General features: G+C 36.7%; 1 protein-coding gene across 2 annotated transcripts in view; it reads right to left on the reverse strand.

The window, feature by feature from the left end:
• Positions 1-24,727, reverse strand: part of LOC106881654 (putative aarF domain-containing protein kinase 5) — a 29,521-nt gene that overhangs the window by 3,359 nt on the left and 1,435 nt on the right. For both annotated transcript variants that reach the window (XM_014932119.3, XM_089357702.1), the window contains exons 2-13: positions 19,983-20,341; positions 18,752-19,016; positions 15,273-15,413; positions 10,945-11,058; positions 9,388-9,519; positions 8,713-8,796; positions 7,461-7,542; positions 5,485-5,655; positions 4,342-4,519; positions 3,478-3,552; positions 2,321-2,413; positions 854-967 (exon numbers count right to left, since the gene is read on the reverse strand). In XM_014932119.3, coding sequence (XP_014787605.1) covers positions 854-967; positions 2,321-2,413; positions 3,478-3,552; positions 4,342-4,519; positions 5,485-5,655; positions 7,461-7,542; positions 8,713-8,796; positions 9,388-9,519; positions 10,945-11,058; positions 15,273-15,413; positions 18,752-19,016; positions 19,983-20,290 — 1,757 coding nt within the window. In that variant the 5' untranslated portion in view covers positions 20,291-20,341. The remainder of the gene's footprint in view (positions 1-853; positions 968-2,320; positions 2,414-3,477; positions 3,553-4,341; positions 4,520-5,484; positions 5,656-7,460; positions 7,543-8,712; positions 8,797-9,387; positions 9,520-10,944; positions 11,059-15,272; positions 15,414-18,751; positions 19,017-19,982; positions 20,342-24,727) is intronic.

Raw genomic sequence — 24,727 nt, forward strand, 5'->3', positions numbered from 1 at the left:
ATAAACAAAATGGAATTTCACAGTTGAACTTATTAGGGGTTCTACTATTGTAATTTGTATAAAATATCTTGAGGTGTTTACTAGGAGATTTGAGTTTTAGGTTGGACGTTTTGCTTATATTTCTTGCAGAGTCTAGAGGAAAAATATTGCTAACTCTCCAAGGTTGGTGAGATCGATACCAGTAGTTTTCCTTATAAATTGGTGGGAAAGACATGAGCCACAAGGGAAGATTGCAGTGGGACAACGTTCTGGGAAAGAAGGGACTAGACATAGTGGTTAGTGCAAGATTGTTTATGGAAGACCAGCAGTCAATCATGCATACCAGCTTCCCCTCCCTCCACACTACCGATGTTATCCAAGGGAAAGGCAAAGGCCAATACAGCTTGGCACTAGTGACGTTGCAACTCATTTCTACAGCTGAATGAACTGGAGCAATGTGAAATAAAGTGTCTTGCTCAAGAATATAACACACAGCCCAGGCTGATAATCAAACTCACTATCTCATGATTGTGAGCCCAATGCTCTAACCACTGAGCCATGTGCCTTCACCAGCCCAAATACTCTACCTGTTTTATGTTCAAGACAGACAGATCTGGCCTTTCACATGTACCCTACAATGTTATTCTAAAAATACATAATCACATCATTAAAATCTTGAAGCTACAAAATAATGATCAATTTTACTATGATCAATTATAAAAAATGGAAATAAGTAAGCATTACATTTGACAAAGTAATTTGAATGCTAAAGAGTTAAAGTAGAGAAATCCTGACAAATCATAGAGAAGAGATCCTACAGGAAAAATGACCCTTTAATAAATAGGGAATTGTTGAGTAAGCTTTGAAATCTCACCTTTTTCTTTGAGTATTAATAAGTTCTGTAAGTTCCTGATATTCTGGATGCAATCCCAGAAAGTAGAGGAATCGGAGATATGTGAATGCAAACCAAAGTTTGAGGTTTTCAATGCTGTAAATGAATTGGTAAAGTAATAAACTTCGTTAATTATTATTACTAATTAAAGAAATGTAATTGATAATCAAAATTTGTGTTTTCCAATGCTATAAATGAAAACGAAGGTCACTGATTGATAAAGTAATATAGTTTGTTATTGTTACTATTATTAGTTGTACTTAAGTTTGCTGTCTTAAGCACAGCTTAATAATCCTTTCTACAAGGCCTGAAATTTTTGGGGAGGGGACTAGTCAATTACATCGACACCAGTGAAACAATGAAGTTGATGTAATCAACTAGTCCCCTCCCCAAAAATTTTAGGCCTTGTGCCTTTAGTAGAAAGGATTATTATTAGTTATGCTTAAGGCACCAAACTGGCAGAAACGTTAGCATATCAGACAAAATGATTAACAGCAATTTCATCTGTCTTTACTTTCTGAGTTCAAATTTCACCAAAGTTGACTTTGCCTTTTATCTTTTTGGAGTCAATGAAATAAGTACCAGTTGAGCATTCAAGCCAATGTAATCAACTAGCCCCCAAAATTTCAGGCCTTGGGCTTATAGTAGAAAAGATTATTACTATTGTTATTAAGGCAGTAAGCCAATAGAATCATTAGCATGCCGAGCAAAATGCTTAGTGGCATTTTGTCCATCTTAACATTGAGTTCAAATGCTGCCAAGGTCAACTTTGCCTTTCATCCATTCACAATAGATAAAATGAGTACCAGTTGAGCACCGGGGTCAATGTAATCAATTTACCTTGTCCCCCAAAATTGCTGGCCTTGTGTCAACATTTGAAATTATTATTATTATTATTAAGGCAGGGAGGTGGCAGAATTGGTAGCATGCTGGGCAAAATGCTTAGCAGCATTTTTTATGGCTTTACAGTCTGTGTTCAAATTCTGCTAAGGTCAGCTTTGCCTTTCATCCTTTCAAGCTTGATAAAATAAGCACCAGTTGAGCATTGGGGTCAATGTAATCAAATAACCCCATCTCTCAAAATTTCAGGCCTTGTACCTAGAAAAGATTATTAGCTGTACTTAACTGGAACTGAACACTTTACCAAATCCTTTCACTCCAAAACTGCAATACTTTTGAGATCCCCCAACAGCCTTTTTTTTTTCCATATCTAACATCTTACCTGCAAACTATTAACCTGGATATTAATTTACCTTAAAAATCTCACCCAAACTTAGATGAATTTTCTTTTACAAATTAATAATGAACTAAAAAATTCAATACAATTAGAATAATTTGAAATATGTTCTGTATTTTCAATATGACAGAAGATACAAGAAATAAATAAAAATAAATCTAAATTCAAAGAAAATTACACGAGATGGCTGTGAAGACAAAATTTTTCATTACCTTATAAATAATTCGAACATGAAGAGCTGAAATGTTGATTTGATCTTGGTTAGGAGAGTATGTTCATTTGTATCACAGATTGCAGACACAGACCTAAAATATGAGAAATAAAACAAACTCATCATCATTTAACGTCCGCTTAGTGGCTGATAATATGCACATCTTTGATCATGAGCAGAAGTAATGAGTGAGCATCATAACCATGCGTTGAGAGGGATTCTCTTGGGTTTGAATAAATGTAACAAAAGAAAAGTTTGAAGGCTCCTAATCTCTAGTCTTTAATACATGTACTCTAAGAAAAATTAAAAAGCTACGATGGATGGTTACATCTGGGACACCTTTGATCATAAGTTTATTGGATCAGGTGCTGAACCCAGAATTAAAGAGCATTAGTTGAGGTAATGTAGAATATAGTGCTCTGCTCAGAGAGCAACAATGGCAACAGGGGGAGAGGAAGATGGGTAAATGATGGTTGGGGTAGATCTTTAGAAAAGTTTTAATTAAATGTGGATATTAAGAGAAATACAAGTTGATTGGTAACTGTAATTTCAGGTGAATTAAGGAGTACATTCATGGGTAAGCTGGTACCTATATATATGTGTGTGTATGTGTAAGCATATTTGGGGGTGGGCACAGGAATGGCTGTGTGGTAAGAGGTTTGCTTCGCAACCACTTGGTTCCAGGTTCAGTCTAAAGCTTCAAGTGTGTTCTGCTATAGCCTCAGGCTGACCAGAATATTGTGAGCAAGTAGATCTAGTAAACAGGAACTGAAAGAAGCCCATATTTCATTCCATAACGGCTACCTCTGATGAGTGCAGGGTTACATAATCAGATTGTTACCTAACACTCTGTTGAACCACGATTGGTAAGATTGACCATAATGGATATATGATTCTGTACACTCTGATTAATGTGTGTGTGTGTGTGTGTGTGTGTGTATAAAAGGATGAATGCATGTATGTATACATGTATGTAAATCTATTTAAGTATACGTGTTTATGTCTATATACATTGAAGTGTTTGTGTGTGAGTGTGTATTTATATATATATATATATATATATATATATATATATATATATACACACACACACACACACACATACATATATAAACCATGAATACAAAAACCAACAAAAAATAAAAAACAAATACTCACCTTTGGACCATTATTGTGTATCGGTCAACTTTGTCACCAAGATTTCTTGTAATAGCACGAATAGTGTTTAAGTTTCTAAAAGGAAGAACATTATTTAACCAACTTAGTATTTGCTTAGTATGAAGTGGTCTTATATATTATTACTAAACACAAGAAATTTTAAGAACTTCATAATAAGGTGCAGGTGTGGCTGTGTGGTAAGATGTTTGCTTCCTAAACCACATGGTTGTGTGTTCAGTCCCATTCTGTGGCACCTTGGGCAAGTGTCTTCTACTATAACCCTTGCCAACCAAACCCTTGTGAGAGGATTTGGTAGACAGATACTGAATAGAAGCCTGTCATATATACGCGTGTGTCCTTGTGCCTGTTTTGTCCCCTACCACTGCTTGACAACCAATGTAAGTATGTTCATGCCCTTGTAACGTAGCAGTTCAGCAAAAGGGTCTGCTGGTGACAAGGGGCCTCTCACTCAGAGTAAAAAGCAGACTGTATGAGGCATGTGTACAAACAGCCATGCTTCATGGCAGTGAAACATGGGCTGTGACTGCTGAGGACATGCGTAGGCTCGCAAGGAATGAAGCCAGTATGCTCCGATTGATGTGTAATGTCAGTGTGCATACCCAACAGAGTGTAAGTACCTTGAGAGAAAAGTTGAACCTAAGAACCATCAGTTGTGGTGTGCAAGAGAGACGATTGCACTGGTATGGACATGTGGTGAGAATGGATGAGGATAGCTGTGTGAAAAAGTGCCACACCCTAGCGGTTGAGGGAACCCTAGAAGAGGCAGGCCCAGGAAGACCTGGCATATCAAAAAAAATCAACAAAAATATAAATACAAACAGAAAATTAATTCTTTAGACAAACCTGATGACTAAGATTAAGGTACATGGCATTTCTTTCAAGACTTGCATAATCTCATCAAAATGATGGACAACATTTGTTTTCATTTCATCTATGTCTTCTGGGGTCATCCTGCTTGGAAGGCGAATGGAATTTCTCACAACAGGCCTTTGAACAAGAATCTCACAGAATACAGCATGATCTAAAAAAAAAATTACATTGGTTTTTATTTTTTTTACTAAGAAATATCAAAGCATCTCATTGTGATATAATTATAAATACTATATCATTACAATGCAATGACATCAGTCACAGCCCAATAATGTGTCTTCCTATACACCTTGTTTATTAAGAGAATTTTCACCTAAGACTACTTTCATAGAGAAAGGTCTTTTCATGTTTAAGTGTACACAAAGGTGTTAAAAACAATCGTATGTGTATATATTTCATTCAACATCGCTTTGTGTGCCTCCAGTTACTTTATTCCACTTTGACTAAGCTTTGGACATACCATCAGATATACTATTTGCTGAGCTGTTCTTACAGGGCTGTAAGCGACTGATTTGGTATTTGTAGCTGAAGTGCAACGATGCAGAAACTCATTTGTCTTATGATCTAATAGCATCATTCATAGCCAAATGATGTTTTCCCACATACTGTCTATGAGGAGAATTTTCTTCTGAGATAATTTCTGCAGTGAATGGTTTCCCCACAACCAAGTATATATAAACATGTTAAATATATTTTATTCAACTTACAGGGCTATAAATGACTGGTTTGGCATTCATAGCAGGTGAAGTGTTACAATGCAGAAACACATGTATCCTATGATCCAATGATATCATTCATAACCAATATGAATATGACTGTACGCTTGTATACATCACAGAATACTATACAAATAAAAAGAATATAAACTAGCAAAAAACAAATATTCAACCCTGCTTTAAGTTAGAGATGCTCTGTTGTGGCAGAAGATTAGAAAGGGTGGACAAGTAAGCCTGCAAGAGTGACAGATGGTTAGGGATGACAGTGAATGGTAAACAGGGGTGGAGGCATGGTCAACAGTGAACCTTAGTTCAGGAGAAGATGATAAGAAATCAAAGTGGCTCAGGAAGAAAGGGGAGGTGATAAGTAGCAAACATTTATTCTCAGAAATATACTCACTTGAGACTCCCAAAAGTCTGGAATACTCTTGCATGCCAGCTTCATCCTTTAACACTATGGCCTTGAAAATCCCACAAAGTGCAAGACGTTCATCCTCTTTTAACTGATTATAGAGACCATGATCCAGAATTACAAGTTCTCCCTGTCCTTTCTTCCCTTTCCGAACAAACACTGCAAATAAACATTTATAGACCAATGTAAGAAGGTTCAGCTAATTAATAAAAACCACTAATGACTTATACAGCCAATTAATATTTACAGAATAAAATATTAAGTTTGATAAATACCACGATCTTGTGATCGGGAGTGCAACACTCAAACCACTAGGCCATATGCCCTCACAATAATAATAATAATAATAATAATTCTCAAGTTCTTATGTCTATATTCTATATATTGAGGTGCTATCAAAATGTTCCCAGACTAGTTATATTTAATAAAAAATAACTTATTTACCTAAGTTTTATCATCTTCTCCTTCGAAAGAGTCACTTTGCACAGCACTACACCAGTCCCAGCATTCCTGCCACTTTTGGAATCTGGCCTAGACGTTTTCTGTAAGTGAGTCAAAGACCTTATGTGATTCACTCTTGAGTTTGACAACGGTGTTAAAACAGTGACCTTTGAGCTGTATTTTCATTTTGGGGAAGAGATGGAAGTCTGTAGGTGCTAAATCTTGTGAATAGGGCAGGTGTGGAAGCAATACCATGTTGATTTTGGTGAGAAACTCACAAGTGAGGAGAGCTTGGTAACAGGCATTGTCATCATGAAGAATCCAATTCTTTGCACTCCACCGATCCGGTCGCTTTTACCGAATGTCCTCCCTCAAACACTTCAAAACATCACAGTAGAAATCTCGATTGACAGTCTGGCCCTGGAGGATAAATTCTTGATGCACAATACCACAGATGTTAAAAAAATCCATTAGCATGCTTTTGATTGAGGTGTGGCTCTGTCATGCCTTCTTCAGTCATGCATATGAAAGGCTATTCCATTGTGACAACTGCTGCTTTGTCTTTGAAGCATGCACAATGTCTCTGTAGCAGACTTCCCAAGTTTAACACCAAATTTCACATTGGCTCTTTGTTCCAACTTTCAGTCCATGACAAAATCGCAGACTACGGCATACATGTGATCACAAAAACTCAAATTTCACAACTTGTGAAGTAAACACTGCAATGTCACTCAGCACACTGCCTTATGAAGGTCACAGCTACCTCTCAATGTGCACACAACCATGTGCTGCCATCTGTTGGCACACTACAGAACTAGTCCAGAAACACTTTGGTAAATAATCTTGTGTGTCTACTCTCAAATGATATTTGAACAGAGATACATAAAATTAAGTGCACTACTGTAATATATTAGTACCACTAGCATAGCTGGGCAGGGGAGCAGTTTGCCCCGGGCAGCACTTTTAAAGGGGCAACACTTTTGGGTCTGCTGTAGACAATATGTTTTTTGTATGATCTGGGGGCCAGCAAACGGCAGGACCACTCCAGGCAGCACATACTCTAGCTATGCTAGTGATTGGTACTAGACTACCATGTGCATATAAGAGAGTTTTATATTCAGCTGCATCTACTACAGGACATGTCAAGTATTTACTTATATTATCCATCCAAGTAGACCAAGCAGCATTTGAACATAGATTAAAATGATGAAGCTAAAAACTTTAAGACATATACTCTAGCTTTCTTGTTCTCTACTGCTGTAATTTTAAAAGCCATTCAAACTATAAGAATAGTTCGCATTAATACTAGTTTCTTCAAAGTGCTTAATAATTCACTGTGGGAATGTTTTATTAAGTCAATGGTGGTGGTGGTGGTGGTGGTGGTGGGGATGATGGCAACGAGTGATGGTGGTGGTGCTAGTGATGATAATGATAACAGTGGTGATGATGATGATGATGATGATGATGATGATGATGATGATGATAGACAGACAGACAGTCATAAATTCCCAGTTCGCTCTTACCGTTTCCTGGATGAGGATCCCCATGCACAAAACCACTGCGGAATATCTGATCGGAGAAGCAGTTAATGAGCTTTCGATTGATCTGAAATTTTATTAACAGGTAATAATTAAACATACAGTGAGATGCTGTGACAATTGTCTTTTCAAATATCTAAACACATAATTCAGATTAAAGATTAAAGTGCAATTTATCATCATCATTATCCTTTAACATCCATCTTCCATGTTGGCAAGGGCTAGGAGGTTCAACAGGATCTGATAAGCCAGAGTACTGCAGTGAGCTCTAGTATCTGCTTTAATATGGTTTCTGTGGCTGGATGCCCTTCCTAATTCCAACTACATTACAAAGTGTACTGAGTGCTTTTTCCATGAAACAAGCACTAATGAAGTTACCAAAACTCCTCGACTGAGATTGGGTGCAGGATTGAGAGAGGTGGCTTTGTGTTGGGTGTTGAGAGACTAAAGTAATAACAGGGGGACACATATACATACATATATGTGTGTGTGTGTGTGTGAGAGGGAGAGAGAGAGGCTTGTTTCAGCTTCTGTCTACCAGATCCATGCACAATGCTTTGGCCAGCCTGGAACTATAGTGGAAGGCATACAGTAGGGCTAAACCCAAAACCATATGGTTGGGAAACAAAGTTTTTTAACCAAACAGCCATACCTGCACCTATAAGCACCTCACTCCCCTTACGCCTATATATATATATATATATGATTAAATGCACTATTGTAATATATTAGTACCACTAGCATAGTCTCTGGGCAGGTTTATTCAGCCTCAAACTGTATAATATTATATATGATTCTACATGTAACCAACTCTGTGTTTAAATGCTTTCCGCAATAAACACACACTTCAATTAAATGGCTCTGAGGAAGCTATAAGATGCTGCATGAGCACTCACCTCTGAGTGCAATGCATCTTATATCAGAAACAACTGTAAACTGATGGAAACATTTACACAACACCTGTTCTTTTGTCAATCATTGATATATATATATATATCAAATTATTATGATCTCAAGCTCAAATTCACAGCCTCCACATCAGACCATGGTTGGTTGAGAGAACATGTTGAGGCCTTCATCCTGCAGTAAACTGAACATAGGAAATCCAATCCAATTTATGCTTATATTATTCAATATCATTTACATTAAAACCTTGGTTTAATCCATAATTTTCAAGAAAAAGAGAAACTAAAACATAAAGAAAAATAATCAAACTAAAAATAATAAAATTACATACATCCTTTGGAAAAAGTCCCATTTCTTGTATTCTTTCAATATCAGTTATCTTACATCCATCAATGAACTCTGTAGTTAGAACTCTCTAGATAGAGGAGGAGAAAACAACAAAATTAGATTGTATTGCTTAATCCTTTCACTCTGAAATTAAATTTCATGGTTATTTATTTTTCATTAATTATGTTAAATATCTAGCAAAGAAAAGAACTGGTCTTTTCTGCAAGTCACACTGTCTCCAATAAGCTTCAAATATCTCAACAGAAAATAGTTTCAAAACAACATTCCACAACAAAAGACAAATTGGTATATAAAACTGCTGTTGTTAAGGGTAATGTAATTTAGAATAGATCCTGGCTTTAAGGGTATCACGAAAGGCCTGGTTGGAGGCCAAACCTTCCGAGTTCTTTTACAGAACTTAGAAAAACTGAAGGACTGCTGTAATAAGCTGTGAATCTGAGAGGGGAATATGTTGAATAAAATCATAATTAACTGATCCTTCTGTATTTTTATTTTACCCAAAGCCAGGAACTTTTCAGCACTCCCACGTATCTAGTTTCTGCAGTAAAAGGCTTAACCACTGATTCTTTTGATGCATGTATGTGTGTTGTTGTGTGTGTGTGTGTATGTGCATTACACATGTTTGTGTCTCCTTGTCATGAAAGAAAAAAAATCAAACCTTGCTGGTTGAACTCCAATCAATCACTGGTACATGCACATACTTTAGATGTTTGAGATCTTCAGCACATTTTTCACCATTCCGAGCTTCATTTATGAAGTCAAGTTCTTCAGCCAAAGTAGATTTCAACTCCTACAGAATCAAAAAGAAATTTTTTTTTTTAATTAAATTTTGGAACGAAAGAAAGAAGAGAGTAGTCCTGCAGGCCAGGAGGAGGTGGTGGGAAGAGGAGACAGCAGTACCTAGTAACAGTAAATTTACAAATCTGAAAATTTTAAATTTATTGATTGCCAAATGGTAAGGTCCAACATGCAAACAATAAGCAGGGTTTGAGAGCCAATAACTAAAATTTACAGGTGTACAAATTTGTTGTTATTGTTGGTGGTGGGGGAGATTAAAAGATAAAAATACACATAAACAGACAGGTTTGATATACAAAAAAAAATTAATGATTTAAACTAAAAATCCTTGACCATGTACTATTTAATATAAGACTGCTGTTAATGCAGCCTGAGTTGTAATATAAGGTGGCAAGCTGGAAGAAACATTAGGTGAAATGCTTAGTGGTATTTTGTCTGTCTTTACAGCATCGACCGCGCTCAAATGATGCTTTTTACATGCCAGCTGCACAGGAGCCAGTCAGGCGGGACTGGCAACGACCATGCTCGAATGATGTTTTTTACGTGCCACTGGTACAGGAGCCAGTCAGGCAACACTGGCAAAGATCATGCTCAAATGGTGCTTTTTATGTGCCACCAGCACAGGAGCCAGTCAGGTGGCACTGGCAACAATCATGCTCGAATGGTGCTTTTAACATGCTACTGGCACAGGTGCCAATCAGGCAGTACTGTCATCGGCCTTGACAACAATTTCACTTGCCTTAACAGGTCTTCGCAAGTGCAGTTTATTGCCCAATTATTGAAGGGTACTCTTAAGTGGGCAGATTATGCTGCACTGGCAGAGGCCACAGTTATGGTTTCACTTGGCTTGATGGGTTTTCTTCTCAAGCACAGCATATTGCCAAAGGCCTTGGTCATTTGTCATTGCCTCCATGAAGCCTAACACTCGAAAAGTGCTTTTTACATACCACAGGCACAGGTGCTAGTTACACAACACTGGCATCAGCCACATTGCCTCTGTGAGGCCCAATGTTCCAAAGGTGCTTTTTACATGCCACCAGCACAGGTGCCAGTTACATGATACCGACAACATACTGTAAGACAATATCAATCATTTCTTTGTTCATTTTACATCCATTTTTCTATACTTGAATGAGCTGGATGAATATGTTGAGGCAATGAGGCATGTACATATACATACACATATGTATATGTATTTATGTACATATCTGTGTACACACACAAATATGCTTCTTTTAGTTTCTGTCTACCAAATCCACACACAAGATTTTAGTTAACCTGGGGTTATAGCAGAAGACACTTGCCCAAGTTGCCTGTAGTAGGACTGAACCCAAACCTACACGATTGGTAAACAAACTACTTAACCGCACAACCATCTTGCACCCATATAGCAAAGCAAATGTATAGTTTAACATACCTGTAATACCCATCCAAAGCCAAAATTTGGATGAACCCATTCAATCAACTTTAATATGATTTCACAAGTCAGAATGTCCCCAAAAAATCGATCATGAAGATCAATATATTGGATCTGAAAAAAAAACAAAAAAAACAGCAGAACAAGAAACATTAATACTTTTAATCCAAGAACAATAGTCAAAAGAAAATTTTAAGAGAGTTTAACGAAATCTCAGGTCAAAAAACATTCATAAAAAGTAACTAATTATCCTTTTTATTACCATGTTTCTGTTGAAATATACTGTCATTGTTTCAGATTATTTCGAAATCACTGAAAAATTTAGTGAAAATAACTTTATCATTATTAACTCTGTGTTTTGAATATAAATTATCATGAAATTTTGATGGCTGGTTTGCATTTAGATCGCTTTAATTTTTTCATTACTATATTTTTGTTGGAATAAACTGCCTGTTTCAATTATTTTTTAAAATAACAAAGAACTTAGTAAAAAAACTTTATCATTATTAAGCTGGTGTTCAAAAGATAAATCAACATGAAATTTTGAAGGAAGGTTTTAATTTGAATTAAATCACTTTAAAATAGCAAGTTTGTATCATAGTACCAGAAACAGTCTTAGGCAGGTTAGTATTAAAAAGGTTAAATATATAAATGTTTTCTCAATATTATAAATTATAATATTTTGTGGTAAAAAAAATATATCTTTGTATTTACAGGGGTGGAGATATGTAATCATGTGACGTTCATGTTTTTCCTGGTTATATTACAACAATAAGCAAAACAATTCCAATGAGAACTCCACAGTGGCTACCTCAACATCATTATAGGCACTGTAGCACACACCACCACATCTCTATAGACATCATACCATCAGCTACACCAAAACACCTACTGCATTACCACAAACACTACAACACCAACCATATCACCAAACATACTGTAGAACCTACTACTACATCACCACTTAACTAGGAACTGAATTTCTTCACCTCCTTATCAACATCATTGTTTTAACATCCACTTTTCCATGCTTGTATAGGTTAGATGAAATTTGTTGAGGCAGAATTTCTACAGCTGGATGCTCCTCCTGTCACTAGCCTTCAGAGATTTCCGAGCAAAGTAAAATTTTTCCACAGCTAGACATATTTTTCACAGAAGGTCGGGAATGAATGACACCACTTGTGTGACCATTTCTTCACAAAGCACAATATTAACCCTTTAGCATTCAGATTATTCTGTCCAATGAAATGCTTATTTATTCACCTTGTTTTAAATTAGTGATTGTTTATTTTAAGAAAAACATTATCAGGAAAGTGTGAGAGGCTGGATCTGGCCAATTTGAACATAAAACAAGTAGAATATTTGGGCCAGATATGGTCAGTTTAAATGCTAATGGATTAAGACAAGGTGACAGAAACAAATGCTCACATATACATACACACACACACATATGATGAACTTCTTTAAGTTTTCATCTACAAAATCCACTCCCAAGGCTTTTGTAGGCCAGGACTATAGTAGAAGACACTTGCCCAAGGTATCCAAAGTGCCACACAGTAGAACTAAATCTAACCACTTGGCTGGGAAGCAAAATTCTTAACCACTTAGCCATACCTGCACTTCCTTATGTCACATAAAGTAGAATTAGAAAAACAAATTATTGGTGTTTGAAAGAATCAGTAGAGCACTTGTGGTATTTAATTATCATTCCTTACATTCTGTGGCATAAGGCTGTCTGATAAGAGGAAGAGTGAGGACTTGATGGGAATGCTGGGGTTGGAGGAATCAGTGGAATGGCTGGTAAGAGCGAATGGAGTGCGGTGGTATGGGCATGTGTTGAGGAGGGATGAGGAGCAAGTTCTGAGGAAGGTGCTAGAGTTTGAGGTGAGTGGGCAGCGAAAGTGAGGTAGACCAAGGAAAATGTGGAAGGGACAAGTGGAGGAGGAAATTGGGAGGGTTGGCTTCAGAAGGGAGAATGCCCAAACCAGGCAAGATGGCAAGATAAGCTGGTGTGAGGGCGGTTGCTATGGCACTGAGGTAGATCCGGCCACCCCCATTAACAGGGGACAAAACTCGGATTCAAAATGATGGATGGTGATTCCTTACATTCTGAATTCAAATCCTGCTGAGCTAAACTCTGCCTTTCATCCTTTCAGGATTAACAAAATAGAGTACCAACGGAGTACAAAGATTGCTTTAATCTATTGTTTTCTATTGCCAAAATTGTATAGCCTTGAGTCAAACATTAGAAATGGTTATTATTGCAGTAAATATCATGTAACTAAAACCAGTTTTTCAAATTTGCTTATCCCAACACATTCCTGAAATAATATCCAAATGATTTTGTTAATCATGCCAAACCTTTATTTAATTGTAGTTGTCTCTCATCAGAATTAAAGAGATTTTGCTTGTTTTTTTTTTGTTTTGTTTCGTTTTTTTTATATATAGCAGAGCGAGATCGTTGCCAGTGCCCCTGGACTGGCTTGTGCGGGTGGCACATAAAAGACACCATTTCGAGCGTGGCCGTTTTCGTGCGGGTGACACGTAAAACCACCCACTACACTCTCTGAGTGGTTGGCGTTAGGAAGGGCATCCAGCTGTAGAAACTCTGCCAAATCAGACTGGAGCCTGGTGTTGCCATCCGGTTTCACCAGTCCTCAGTCAAATCGTCCAACCCATGCTAGCATGGAAAGCGGACGTTAAACGATGATGATGATGATGATGAATGAAAATGTGATGTCAACAATTTTAACCAACCAAACAAGGCAATGTATCACCTCACACACACACACACACACACACACACATACTTGTAGATAACCATGATTAAATAATTAATGTCACCACAGGTTAGCACTAATTTGATAATAGCTTACATTTCTTATCTTTTATTTTAGTCATTGGAATGTGGCCATGCTAGGGCACTACCTTGAGAGGTTTTAGCTGAACAAATGGACCCTCAGTACTTAAATTTTTTTCTGAGTTTTTTAAAGTATAGTACTTATTCTATCAATCTTTTTTGCCAAGCTACTAGGCTACAGGTAATATAAGCAAACCAACACCAGTTGTCAAAGAGTGTAGCAGAACAAACACAGATATAAAGACACACAACAGGCTTCCACACAGTTTTCATTTGCCAAATTCACTCACAAGGCATTGATCAGCCCAAGTCCATAGAAGACACTCGCCAAAGGTACTATGCAGTAGAACTGAATCCAAAACCATTTGATTACAAAGCAAGCTTCTTAACCACACAGTAATGCCTGCCCCTACATGTGAACAGTAATAGCTATATCAAATAATTTGGTTTGAGAAAACGTAAGAGCCTTAACTGTTTCATTAACATACTTTACTTGAAATTACACTCCTTTAGTTTTAATTAATTTTGAAAAATAATGAAGAATTTTGTAAAATACCTTTGTCATTATTAATCTGGTGTTTGGAACATGAAATTTTGACAGAAAATTTAATTTAGATTACTTTGAAACAGGAAGTTTATATCATAGAACCAGATGACATCTTGAACGACTTGGTATCAAAAAGGGCTTAACCTCTGTGTAAGCAATGAATTAAAATAAAACAAAAATTTCAATACAAACACTACCGGTATAATATATACATATAATATATTATAATGTATTTATCACTTGTTTAACTCTTTTGTTACCATATTTCTGTTGAAATACACTCCACTAGTTTTTATTAATTTTGAAGACAATGAAGAATTTACTAAAAAATCTTTGTCGTTATTAAGCTGGTGTTTGAAACATAAATTTAACATGAAATTTTGATGGGAGATTTCATTTAAATTACTTTAAAACAAGCAGTTTGTACCATAGAACCAGAAGCACTCTTGAGCGACTGGGTATCAAAAGGGTTATAAACAATTTATAGAAATATTACAAATAAAAGGGTAAAGGATTATCAATTTATTAATTTATTAATAAATTAATAATTAATAATTTTTACCAAGTCCTTCGGTATGTAAACACCATTATCGGTGAAGAACTTATTTAAAAGTTCTTATACATTTATAAACATAATTAAGGGATCAGCAACAGTTGCTTCACCACATACTGAAGTCCAGAAATAGCAGCTAAAGTGCTGAAACTCCAACAGATAGCAATACTTGTAACTCACAAAGGCAAAACAAGAAGAAAAAATAACGAAACTAACCATGGTTTTTCTTCTTGTTTTGCCTTTGTGAGTAACAAGTATTGCTATCTGTTGGAGTTTCAGCACTTTAGCTGCTATTTCTGAACTTCGGTATGTGGTGAAGCAACTGTTGCTGATCCCTTAATTATGTTTATGAATTTATATAAATATACCTTAACTGCAACTTCTTCCCCTGAGTGTGTTATGGCTTTGTGTACTTGAGCCAAACTGGCAGCTGCAATAGGTGTCTTTTCAAAATATTTGAACATGGTGTAAGGACTTGCATTAAAATCTTCTTTAAATAATTGCTCGATCTGAAATAAAAATGAGTATCAAAGTTTTGTTACATACAAAACTAGAATGTAATCAGATAAAGTTAAGTAACAATAGCAACTGAAACAGGGTTATGTTGAAGATGATAATAATGTAAACTTAAGCTTTGTCTTAAAAGAAATATTATTTGTCTGAATAATTCTTATAGAATGTTTCAAGATAGTGTAAGAAATGCTAAATCATTGTTTGTTTTAATGTCCTCTTTTCCATACTTCCATGAGTCAGACAAAATTTATAGAGGCAGATTTTCTATGGCCAGATACCCATTCCTATCATCAACCCTGACCTATTTCCTAGCAAGGTAATATTTCCCCATTTTACAGAGTTTAGAAAAACTGAAAGGTCACTGCAATAAGTGTGTGAATCTGAGAAGGGAATATATTAAATAAAATCATAGTTAACTGATCCTCCTGTATTTTCTTTTACCCAAAACCAGGAACTTTCCAGTACTTCCTTGTATATGTGTGTATATATATATATATATATATATATATATATATATATATATATAATACACCTACGTAATCTAACATTGGAATATTGATATTCATATTCTTCTCCTCTCTCTCTCTCTCTCCTCCTTCTTCTTCTCCTCCTCCTTTATCTATCTTTATTGATTTACTTACTTATATCTGCAACTCCAGTAATGCTTAAATTTACATTTTTATGATGTCCATAATGCTTAAACTTACAACACCGCTAACACCGACTCGTACCCCCAGCAGGGACAACAATTTTAATACGCTTGAATGTTTGAATGATGACAGGTCAAAAGTGAGAACAGATGCAGCATGTCTATCAAACAAACAGGCACTAAATAACAACTCCCCTCCCTGTGCCTCCTCCCACATTCCTTTCCTTGTTTTTAGAGTTGGCACTGTCAATGTAGGTACACTGAAAGGTAAGTCTAGTAAGATTGTAGAGATGCTTCAACAATAAGGTCATAGAGGTAGTCAGGGTATGCGATAGAGTGCTTACGCTCAGGCTAGTCCTGCAGAATAGTATAGCTACCAAACAATCAGAAGGACCACTTTTATGACACCCTTCTACAGGCCACCTCAAAGACGAGTGGCAACGACCTTATCTTTGCAGCTGGAGATTTTAATGGGCATGTCAGACGGCAACCCAGTATCTTCCATGGTGTTCATGGAGGCCAGGGAATTGGTTCCCGAAACAAAGTGGGAACTAGGCTACTGGAGTTCTGTGATGCATGCAACCTATTAATCTGCAACACTAACTTCAGGAAGCCAGACAACCACCTGGTAACCTATCAATCAGGCGACTCTGCTAGCCAGATTGATTTCCTCCTTACCAGACAGCAGGATGCAAGGTTGCTCTTAAATACAAAGACCCTCCCTGGTGAAGAATGTGCCACCCCAGCATAGACTAGGTATTAGTGACTTTAGACTCGAGGCCAGAAGGATGCCAAGAAGCAGGCCAATCCAAAAAAGAAGGCTTTGGAAGCTAAAGAACCCTATATATATATAGGTAGAATGTACAATGCATGTGTGCAAACTGCCATGCTACATGGCAGTGAAACATGGGCCACGACTGCTAAAGACATGTGTAGGCTCGAAAGAAACGAAGCTAGTATGATCCGCTGGATGTGTAATGTCAGTGTGCACACACGACAGAGGGTAAGCGCCCCGAGAGAAATATTGGACATAAGAAGCATCAGATGTGGTATGCAAGAGAAACAACTGCGCTGGTATGGTCACGTGCTACATATGGATGAGGAGTGGAAGGAACCCATGGAAGAGGGAGACCCAGGAAGACATGGGATGAGGTGGTGAAGCATGACCTTCGAACGATGGGCCTCACAGAGGCAATGACGAAAGACCTAGACCTCTGGAGATATACTGTGATTGAGAAGACCCAGCAAGGAAAGTGAGATCACAGCTGTAGCCTACACCAGTGTCACATAACCAGCCCACTTAAAAAGTACCTTTGATCGTCGAGCGACATGCCATACTTGAGGAGACCTATTGAGTCAAGTAAATCAAAATCAAATCAAATTACAATCAAATGGAAATTATAGTTGTGGCCAATGCCAGTGCTGGTGGCATGCAATAAACACCGTTCATGCATGGGTCACTGCCAGAGCCGCTTGACTGACTCCCCATGCTAGTGACACGTAGAAAGCACCATCCGAACGTGGTTCATGCCAGCTCCCCCCTACCCCAACTGTCTCCTGTGCTGGTAGCATGTAAAAAGTACCATCCAAACATGGCCAATGATAGTGCCACCTTACTGGCTCCCATGCCGGTGGCACATAAAAAACACCCATTACACTCTTGGAGTGATTGGCATTAGGAAGGGCATCCAGCTGTAGAAACATTGTCAGATCAGATTGGAGCCTGGTGCGGCCTCCTGGCTTGCCATCCCCCAGTCAAATCGTCCACCTATGCCATCATGGAAAACAGTTGTTATATATATATATATATATTTATATATATATATATATATATATATTATATATATATATATATATATATATATATATATATTATATATATATATATATATATATATATATATATATATATATATATATATATAATCAGGTTTTTAACTTTTAAATTTGTATATTCAAAAGAGACAGAGACTTCAAACTCGATATATCGATTTATTCACCACTCTATGTCAACATTTCTGTGCCAAACTTATCCAGTGACTGGTCCATTGGAAAATTATATCTATATATATATATATATATATATATATATATATATATATATATGATGGTGGTCACTCTCTCTATATATATATGCAGGCTGCTTTCAGTTTCTATCATCCAAATCTATTCAGAAGTCTTTCCTTGGCTTTGAGTTATAGTAGGAGACACTTGTTAAAGGTGTCAGTGTAATAGAAATCATGGGGTCTCTGTCAGTTAATGTTAACCATGCATTTGTAGACATGGGCAAGATTTTTTGAAGAAGACTGATAGTTGCCCATGTATACAAGTCTCTCCTCTCAATATCACCAATTTCTATCCCAGAGAAAGGCTGTCAACTTGGGCCAATTCAGCTTGGCACCAGTGTTACTGTTAGAAAGCAAAGCCTTGGAACAGATGCAAAAAGGTTTTGCCCAACCCAACACACTGCATTGGTCCTTTTTTTATCAACCTCAAAAAGAACAAAAGGCAAAGTTGACCTTTGTGGAATTTTGAACTAAGACTGCAGAAACGGAACAAATATTGTGAAGAATTCTATCAAATAAGATACTGGTAAATGCTTCCAGCTCATGATCTACCGACCTACTTATGTGTCAGCTTCAATATGTTGTATAGAACATTTATTTCAGCTAGTCTTGTGCTTACCTCATTAACACCTCTGTACAATGCTCTATCCTGAAGGGAACTTAATACAGTGATATATTCAGTGGGTAACAGATGGTTCAACGATACCAGACCTTGACCAAGTTTCACATAGACGCCACCATTCTGCAAGCAACCATCTTTAAGACATTCTGCTGCTTTTTGATGGCAATATTTCATGGCTTCTCTGTATTCATCACTGTCTGGATCTAACCCATACAATCTCCAAGTATATAGAAAAGATATTTGGGCCCCAACGTAAATAGATCTGGAATAAGAAAAAAATAGCAACAAATCAGTAACTGAATATATAAAAAAAAAACAATAAAGAATGTCTCATTTTTGTATTTGATTTGCAAGATTCTTGATGTGAAATGGTATGTTGAAACAAATTCTATTGTACACTGGGAGGGTTATTATGCCTATTAGAAATACATGCATTGGCTCTATTTCACTTCTTTTTTTATATAAAGAGAAATGCAATTGAATCGGTGTGTGAGTGTTTCTTATTGGCATAATGACTCTTCCAAGATACAAAGTAAAGAACTTAAACATAGATTTAAAATTTTGATTTTAGATATGAAATAACATTTTAATCCTAAGAAAGTTATAATGTCCTTTGCTAAATAGAAAAAAAAATATTCCTTAGAAAAGTTGGTATGTTTCTTGAAAAGAAAAAATTAAGATCCAAACATTTAGGTTTCAGCTAATTTACTAGAATTGAATATTCCAAGATATGTGTTGCAGATCTTACAGCAAAAATATGACCTGGGTAGACTAATTTAAAACTTAAAACTTCACCCAACTAGGTTTGGAGTCCTCTAATTTGAGGCTGCTCAGAGTGGGTGCCAGGCCAAATCAGTGCCAACGGCAACTAACTGTATTCCTTGGACCCATTAGATCTTCTCATACCATCCAACCCATGCCAACATGAAACACAGACATTTAATAATATTGGTGGTGAGGAAAAACAAAATTGCCTTCAACAGGACTTAAACTATGAACCAATGTTTGGTATTTGGAAGGGCATCCAGCTATAGAAACCATGCCAAAGAAGACACTGGAGCTTGATGCAATTCTTGGGTTCTCCAGCTCTTGTTGAATCATCTAATGCATGCTAGCTTGGAAAACAAACATTAAATGATGATGATGATGAAGATGATAATCCACTGTTTCAAATATTAATTTGAAAATTTAGAAAAAAAAAGACAGTAATACATATAATGAAACATACCTAAGGAGGCGTTGAAAGGCACCTAACGACACCCTAATTTTCCGTCTGTCTGGTTCATCAAGCGACATATAATAAATTGATGAAACCACAATTCCAACTGCTGTTCCAGCAACAGACCTCTGTCTCCAGAAACTCTTTTTCACCAGGATTCTATTTTTCTCTCTTGATCTGGAAGTGACAAAGTGACGATAACCAGTAGCAGGGGTCTTCAAAAGACAAGGAAGACTTCTGCCATTGGAAATTAAAGATTTACTTAAAGTATAGTTCTTTAAATTTTGGACTACAGAATGGAGACCTCTGCACAACATGATGGAATGTGAGCCACAGCTAAAACAACTGAGAATATTTCTGATGCATAACTGAAACAAGAGTAAAAAATAAAATTATATTTATATATATATAAAATATACAATTAAATTATGTTCAAACATACATGCATGCATATAATTTACTTATATATATATATATATATATTTAATTAATTCAATAATGGGATAAAAATCTTTTACAAGAATTTTATCAGGAAGATTGTGTGTAAAAAATTTCATAAGGGAAAAAAAGCATCATTGTTTATTCCCAAGAATATTATTTATAGTTATATAAGGGCATTACTACAGAATAATGCCCTTATATAAAAATATATATATATATATATATATATATATATATATATATATATATATATATATATATATATATATGTATATATATAAATAATTTAGTTTCGTATATATACATACACACAATTTAACCTTATATGTGTGTGTGTGTGTGTGTATATATATATATATATATCTTCTGCTTGAGAAGATCTACCAGTGTAAAATCCATGTCCATGAATGCCTCCCTGCCCCACAACCCACCCATGCTCACCACCAGTTTCTCCCTCCCCTCCATTGTCCCTCACATATGCCACCTAGCTTCTCCAATTCTCAGCCTTTTCCCCCTCCTGTCACATCTTCACCATCTCTCTCTCTCCATCTGAGGTAGCCATGTCTTTCTGTCCCTCAATATTACTCCCCCCCCCAGCTGAAGGACCTTGTCCTGCTTATTACTTGGTGACCTCACTACTGCTGGTACTGCATAGAGAGTATCCAGTCCATTCTGTAAAATTGTCTCGCCAGTCCCTGTCAACCCACTTATATAACTTAATTCCATACATACACACGCATTCACTATATAAGCACATATATTCATTGAATATTTAGATACATAAACAGTACACGTGTGTGTGTGTGTGTGTGTGTGTGTGCTCACAAACCAAAAATCTTACTCTAACATTTTACTTATTCAGTAACCATAGAAACCTAAATGTTATTTAATTTCCATTCACTTACAATAAACAAATACATACATTAAAAAAAAAATATCAGGCATACATTACAAAAGTTAAAATGACTTAGTGATTCTCTTTCCATCACCAGCTAAAGATTACATAGTATTTACCCAGTACTAGCAAACAGCAATTAAAGAGGTAGGTGTACAGCAAATTGTAGCCCTGATAGGAAAATATCTTCCATTTATAGCTGTTTGAGTGTCCAAGCTGTTTCTGACTCGAGCAATTTAATGACTCACAAGGCTATTTAGACTGTTTTCTAAACTTAAAAATGACACAAATGTTCTACGTTACTAATTTAAAAACTGACCTTCGTTGATCAGATTACATTCAGCAGCTCATATCGTAAATGTTTAAATGAAATCATCATTAGCCAATGAAATATTTTCCTTCAATGTGCAAGACAGTTTATTGGTTACGTAAATAAGTTGAAGACTGCAACTTCAGTTTTCATTTGCCTGACACTGAATATTCTCCCACAAGTAAAATAAAAACTAAATGAAGTTGTTTAGGCCTTAGACAACCCTAATCAAGCAGATATCATCATCAGGCTTCCATTGTCTGTTCTGGCATGGTTTCTATGGCTGGGTGCCCATCCTAATGACAATACTCTACAGTGTACTGGGTACTTTTTACATGGTACCTACACCAGTGCATTATATGTGAAATCAGCACAGGTATTTTTTACATGGCAGCAGCACTGGCACTTTCTACGTGGCACCAACACAAGTGCCTTTCATGTGACACCAGGACATACACCAGGATATACATATATATATATATATACATACACATGCATATATTATGATAAGCCATTATTATGATTGACCATTGACTGAACACTATTCAATTTTTTTTTCTCCGTGTTTTTCTCCTTGTCTCCGTATTCTTTCTGTTGACGAGCGTAGCTCGAAACGTCAAAGACTTTCCGTATTCCCGAGCGTCATACTAATACATCCTTTTGTTATTTACACCACCTGTCCTCATCTGTTGTTGTTTTTTCGTATATTCTCCCACATATATACATATAGACACACATGCATATATACATATAGACACATGCATATATACATACATATGTATATACACATATGCATATATACATATATGTATGACGCATGCGTACGAACAGCCATGCTACATGGCAGTGAAACATGGGCTGTAACTGCTGAGGACATACGTAAGCTCGCAAGGAATGAAGCCAGTATGCTCCGTTGGATGTGTAATGTCAATGTGAATACCCGTCAGAGTGTAAGTATCTTGAGAGAAAAGCTGAACATTAGAAGCATCAGTTGTGGTGTGCAAGAGAGACGATTGCGCTGGTATGGACATGTGGTGAGAATGGATGAGGATAGCTGCGTGAAAAAGTGCCACACCCTAACAGTTGAGGGAACCCGTGGAAGAGGTAGGCCCAGGAAGACCTGGGCTGAGGTGGTGAGGCAAGACCTTCGTACATTGGGCCTCACCGAGGCGATGACTACTGACTGAGACCTTTGGAAATGTGCTGTGCGTGAGAAGACCCGGCAAGCCAAGTAAGATCGTTGCCAGTGCCCCTGGACTGGCTTTTGTGCGGGTGGCACATGAGATGCACCATTTTGAGCGTGGCCATTGCCAGTACCGCCTGACTGGGTCCCGTAGGATTTTCGAGTGAGATCGTTGCCAGTGCCCCTGGACTGGCTTGTGCGGGTGGCACATAAAAGACACCATTTCGAGCGTGGCCGTTTTCGTGCGGGTGACACGTAAAAGCACCCACTACACTCTCTGAGTGGTTGGCGTTAGGAAGGGCATCCAGCTGTAGAAACTCTGCCAAATTAGATTGGAGCCTGGTGTTGCCATCCGGTTTCACCAGTCCTCAGTCAAATCGTCCAACCCATGCTAGCATGGAAAGCGGACGTTAAACGATGATGATGATGATATATATATATATATACATAGATACACATATACATATATACATACATATATACACACATACATACATACATACACACACATGCATATATACATATATATATATATATATATATATATATATATATATATAAATTGAAAGGTATAATGAATAAACACTCCAATCGGTCAAAGCAACTTTATATCATTCCCAAATTATCAAAAATCAAATATAAATATATATTAAACAATAGGGAACCCAATGGTTAAACCCAACAGTATGAAATATACACTTATACACGAATAAAAGGTGATAAAACCTAAAAGAGTAACACGAGTGAAGTCGGATGAAGAAAAATATCTGGAATAAATTAAAGCATAATAAAGGCGACTAAAAATTTAGGGCAATGGAGCTAGAATAATATAAATATATAAAAATACAAGAGTATAAATATAAAAAATAAAGTGAAAGGTAACCAGGACAGAATCCATTCAAGCCCATCTCTACGGTCGTTTCAACTATATATTTTTCTTCATTCAACTTCACTCGTATTACCCTTTTAGGTTTTATCACCTTTTATTCGTGTATAAGTGTATATTTCATACTGTTGGGTTTTACCATTGGATGCCCTATTGTTTTAATATATATTAATATTCGATTTTTGATAATTTGGGAATGATATAAAGTTGTTTTGACCGATTGAAGTGTTTATTCATTATATCTATCAATTTATTTCTCCTTTCGCTTCGGTGTCACCTGAGCACTTCCAGCTGCAGTGCTATTTTTATTTTTTATTTTGTTCTTCGGTTTAACAAAACTGCTTTTCGGTTTAACGAAGTTATAAAATTATCCTCTTATATATATATATATATAGTGAATCTTGCAAGCATGAAGTGGATTCGATCCATCTTAAACAAATTTAAATTAACAGTTCAACAGAATTTTTGTTACGGTAGAACAATGGTTTTTCTCTGACAGCAGTTTTACATTTGCCAGATTGCCTTTAGCTAGGCCGAAATAATGTCTTCACCACTTGACCCTCATAACCTCTTCTACTTCACCAAAAGCTAGAATTGAGATATCACAAGACCACCAACTAAATCTATTGTTCTCAATAGGCGCAGGAGTGGCTGTGCGGTAAGTAGCTTGCTTACCAACCACATGGTTCCGGGTTCAGTCCCACGGCGTGGCACCTTGGGCAAGTGTCTTCTATGATAGTCTCGGGTCAACCAAAGCCTTGTGAGTGGATTTGGGAGACGGAAACTGAAAGAAGCCCGTCGTATATATGTATATATATATGTATGTGTATGTATATGTTTGTGTGTCTGTGTTTGTCCCCCCCAACATCGCTTGACAACGGATGCTGTTGTGTTTACGACCCCGTAACTTATTAGTGATTTGGCAAAAGTTACCGCTAGAATAAGTACTAGGCTTCCAAAGAATAAGTCCTGGGGTCGATTTGCTCGACTAAAGGCGGTGCTCCAGCATGGCCACAGTCAAATGACTGAAACAAGTAAA

The sequence above is a fragment of the Octopus bimaculoides genome, chromosome 9 (genome assembly GCF_046866305.1).
Source record: "Octopus bimaculoides isolate indiv1 chromosome 9, ASM4686630v1, whole genome shotgun sequence".
Lineage (NCBI taxonomy): Eukaryota > Metazoa > Mollusca > Cephalopoda > Octopoda > Octopodidae > Octopus > Octopus bimaculoides.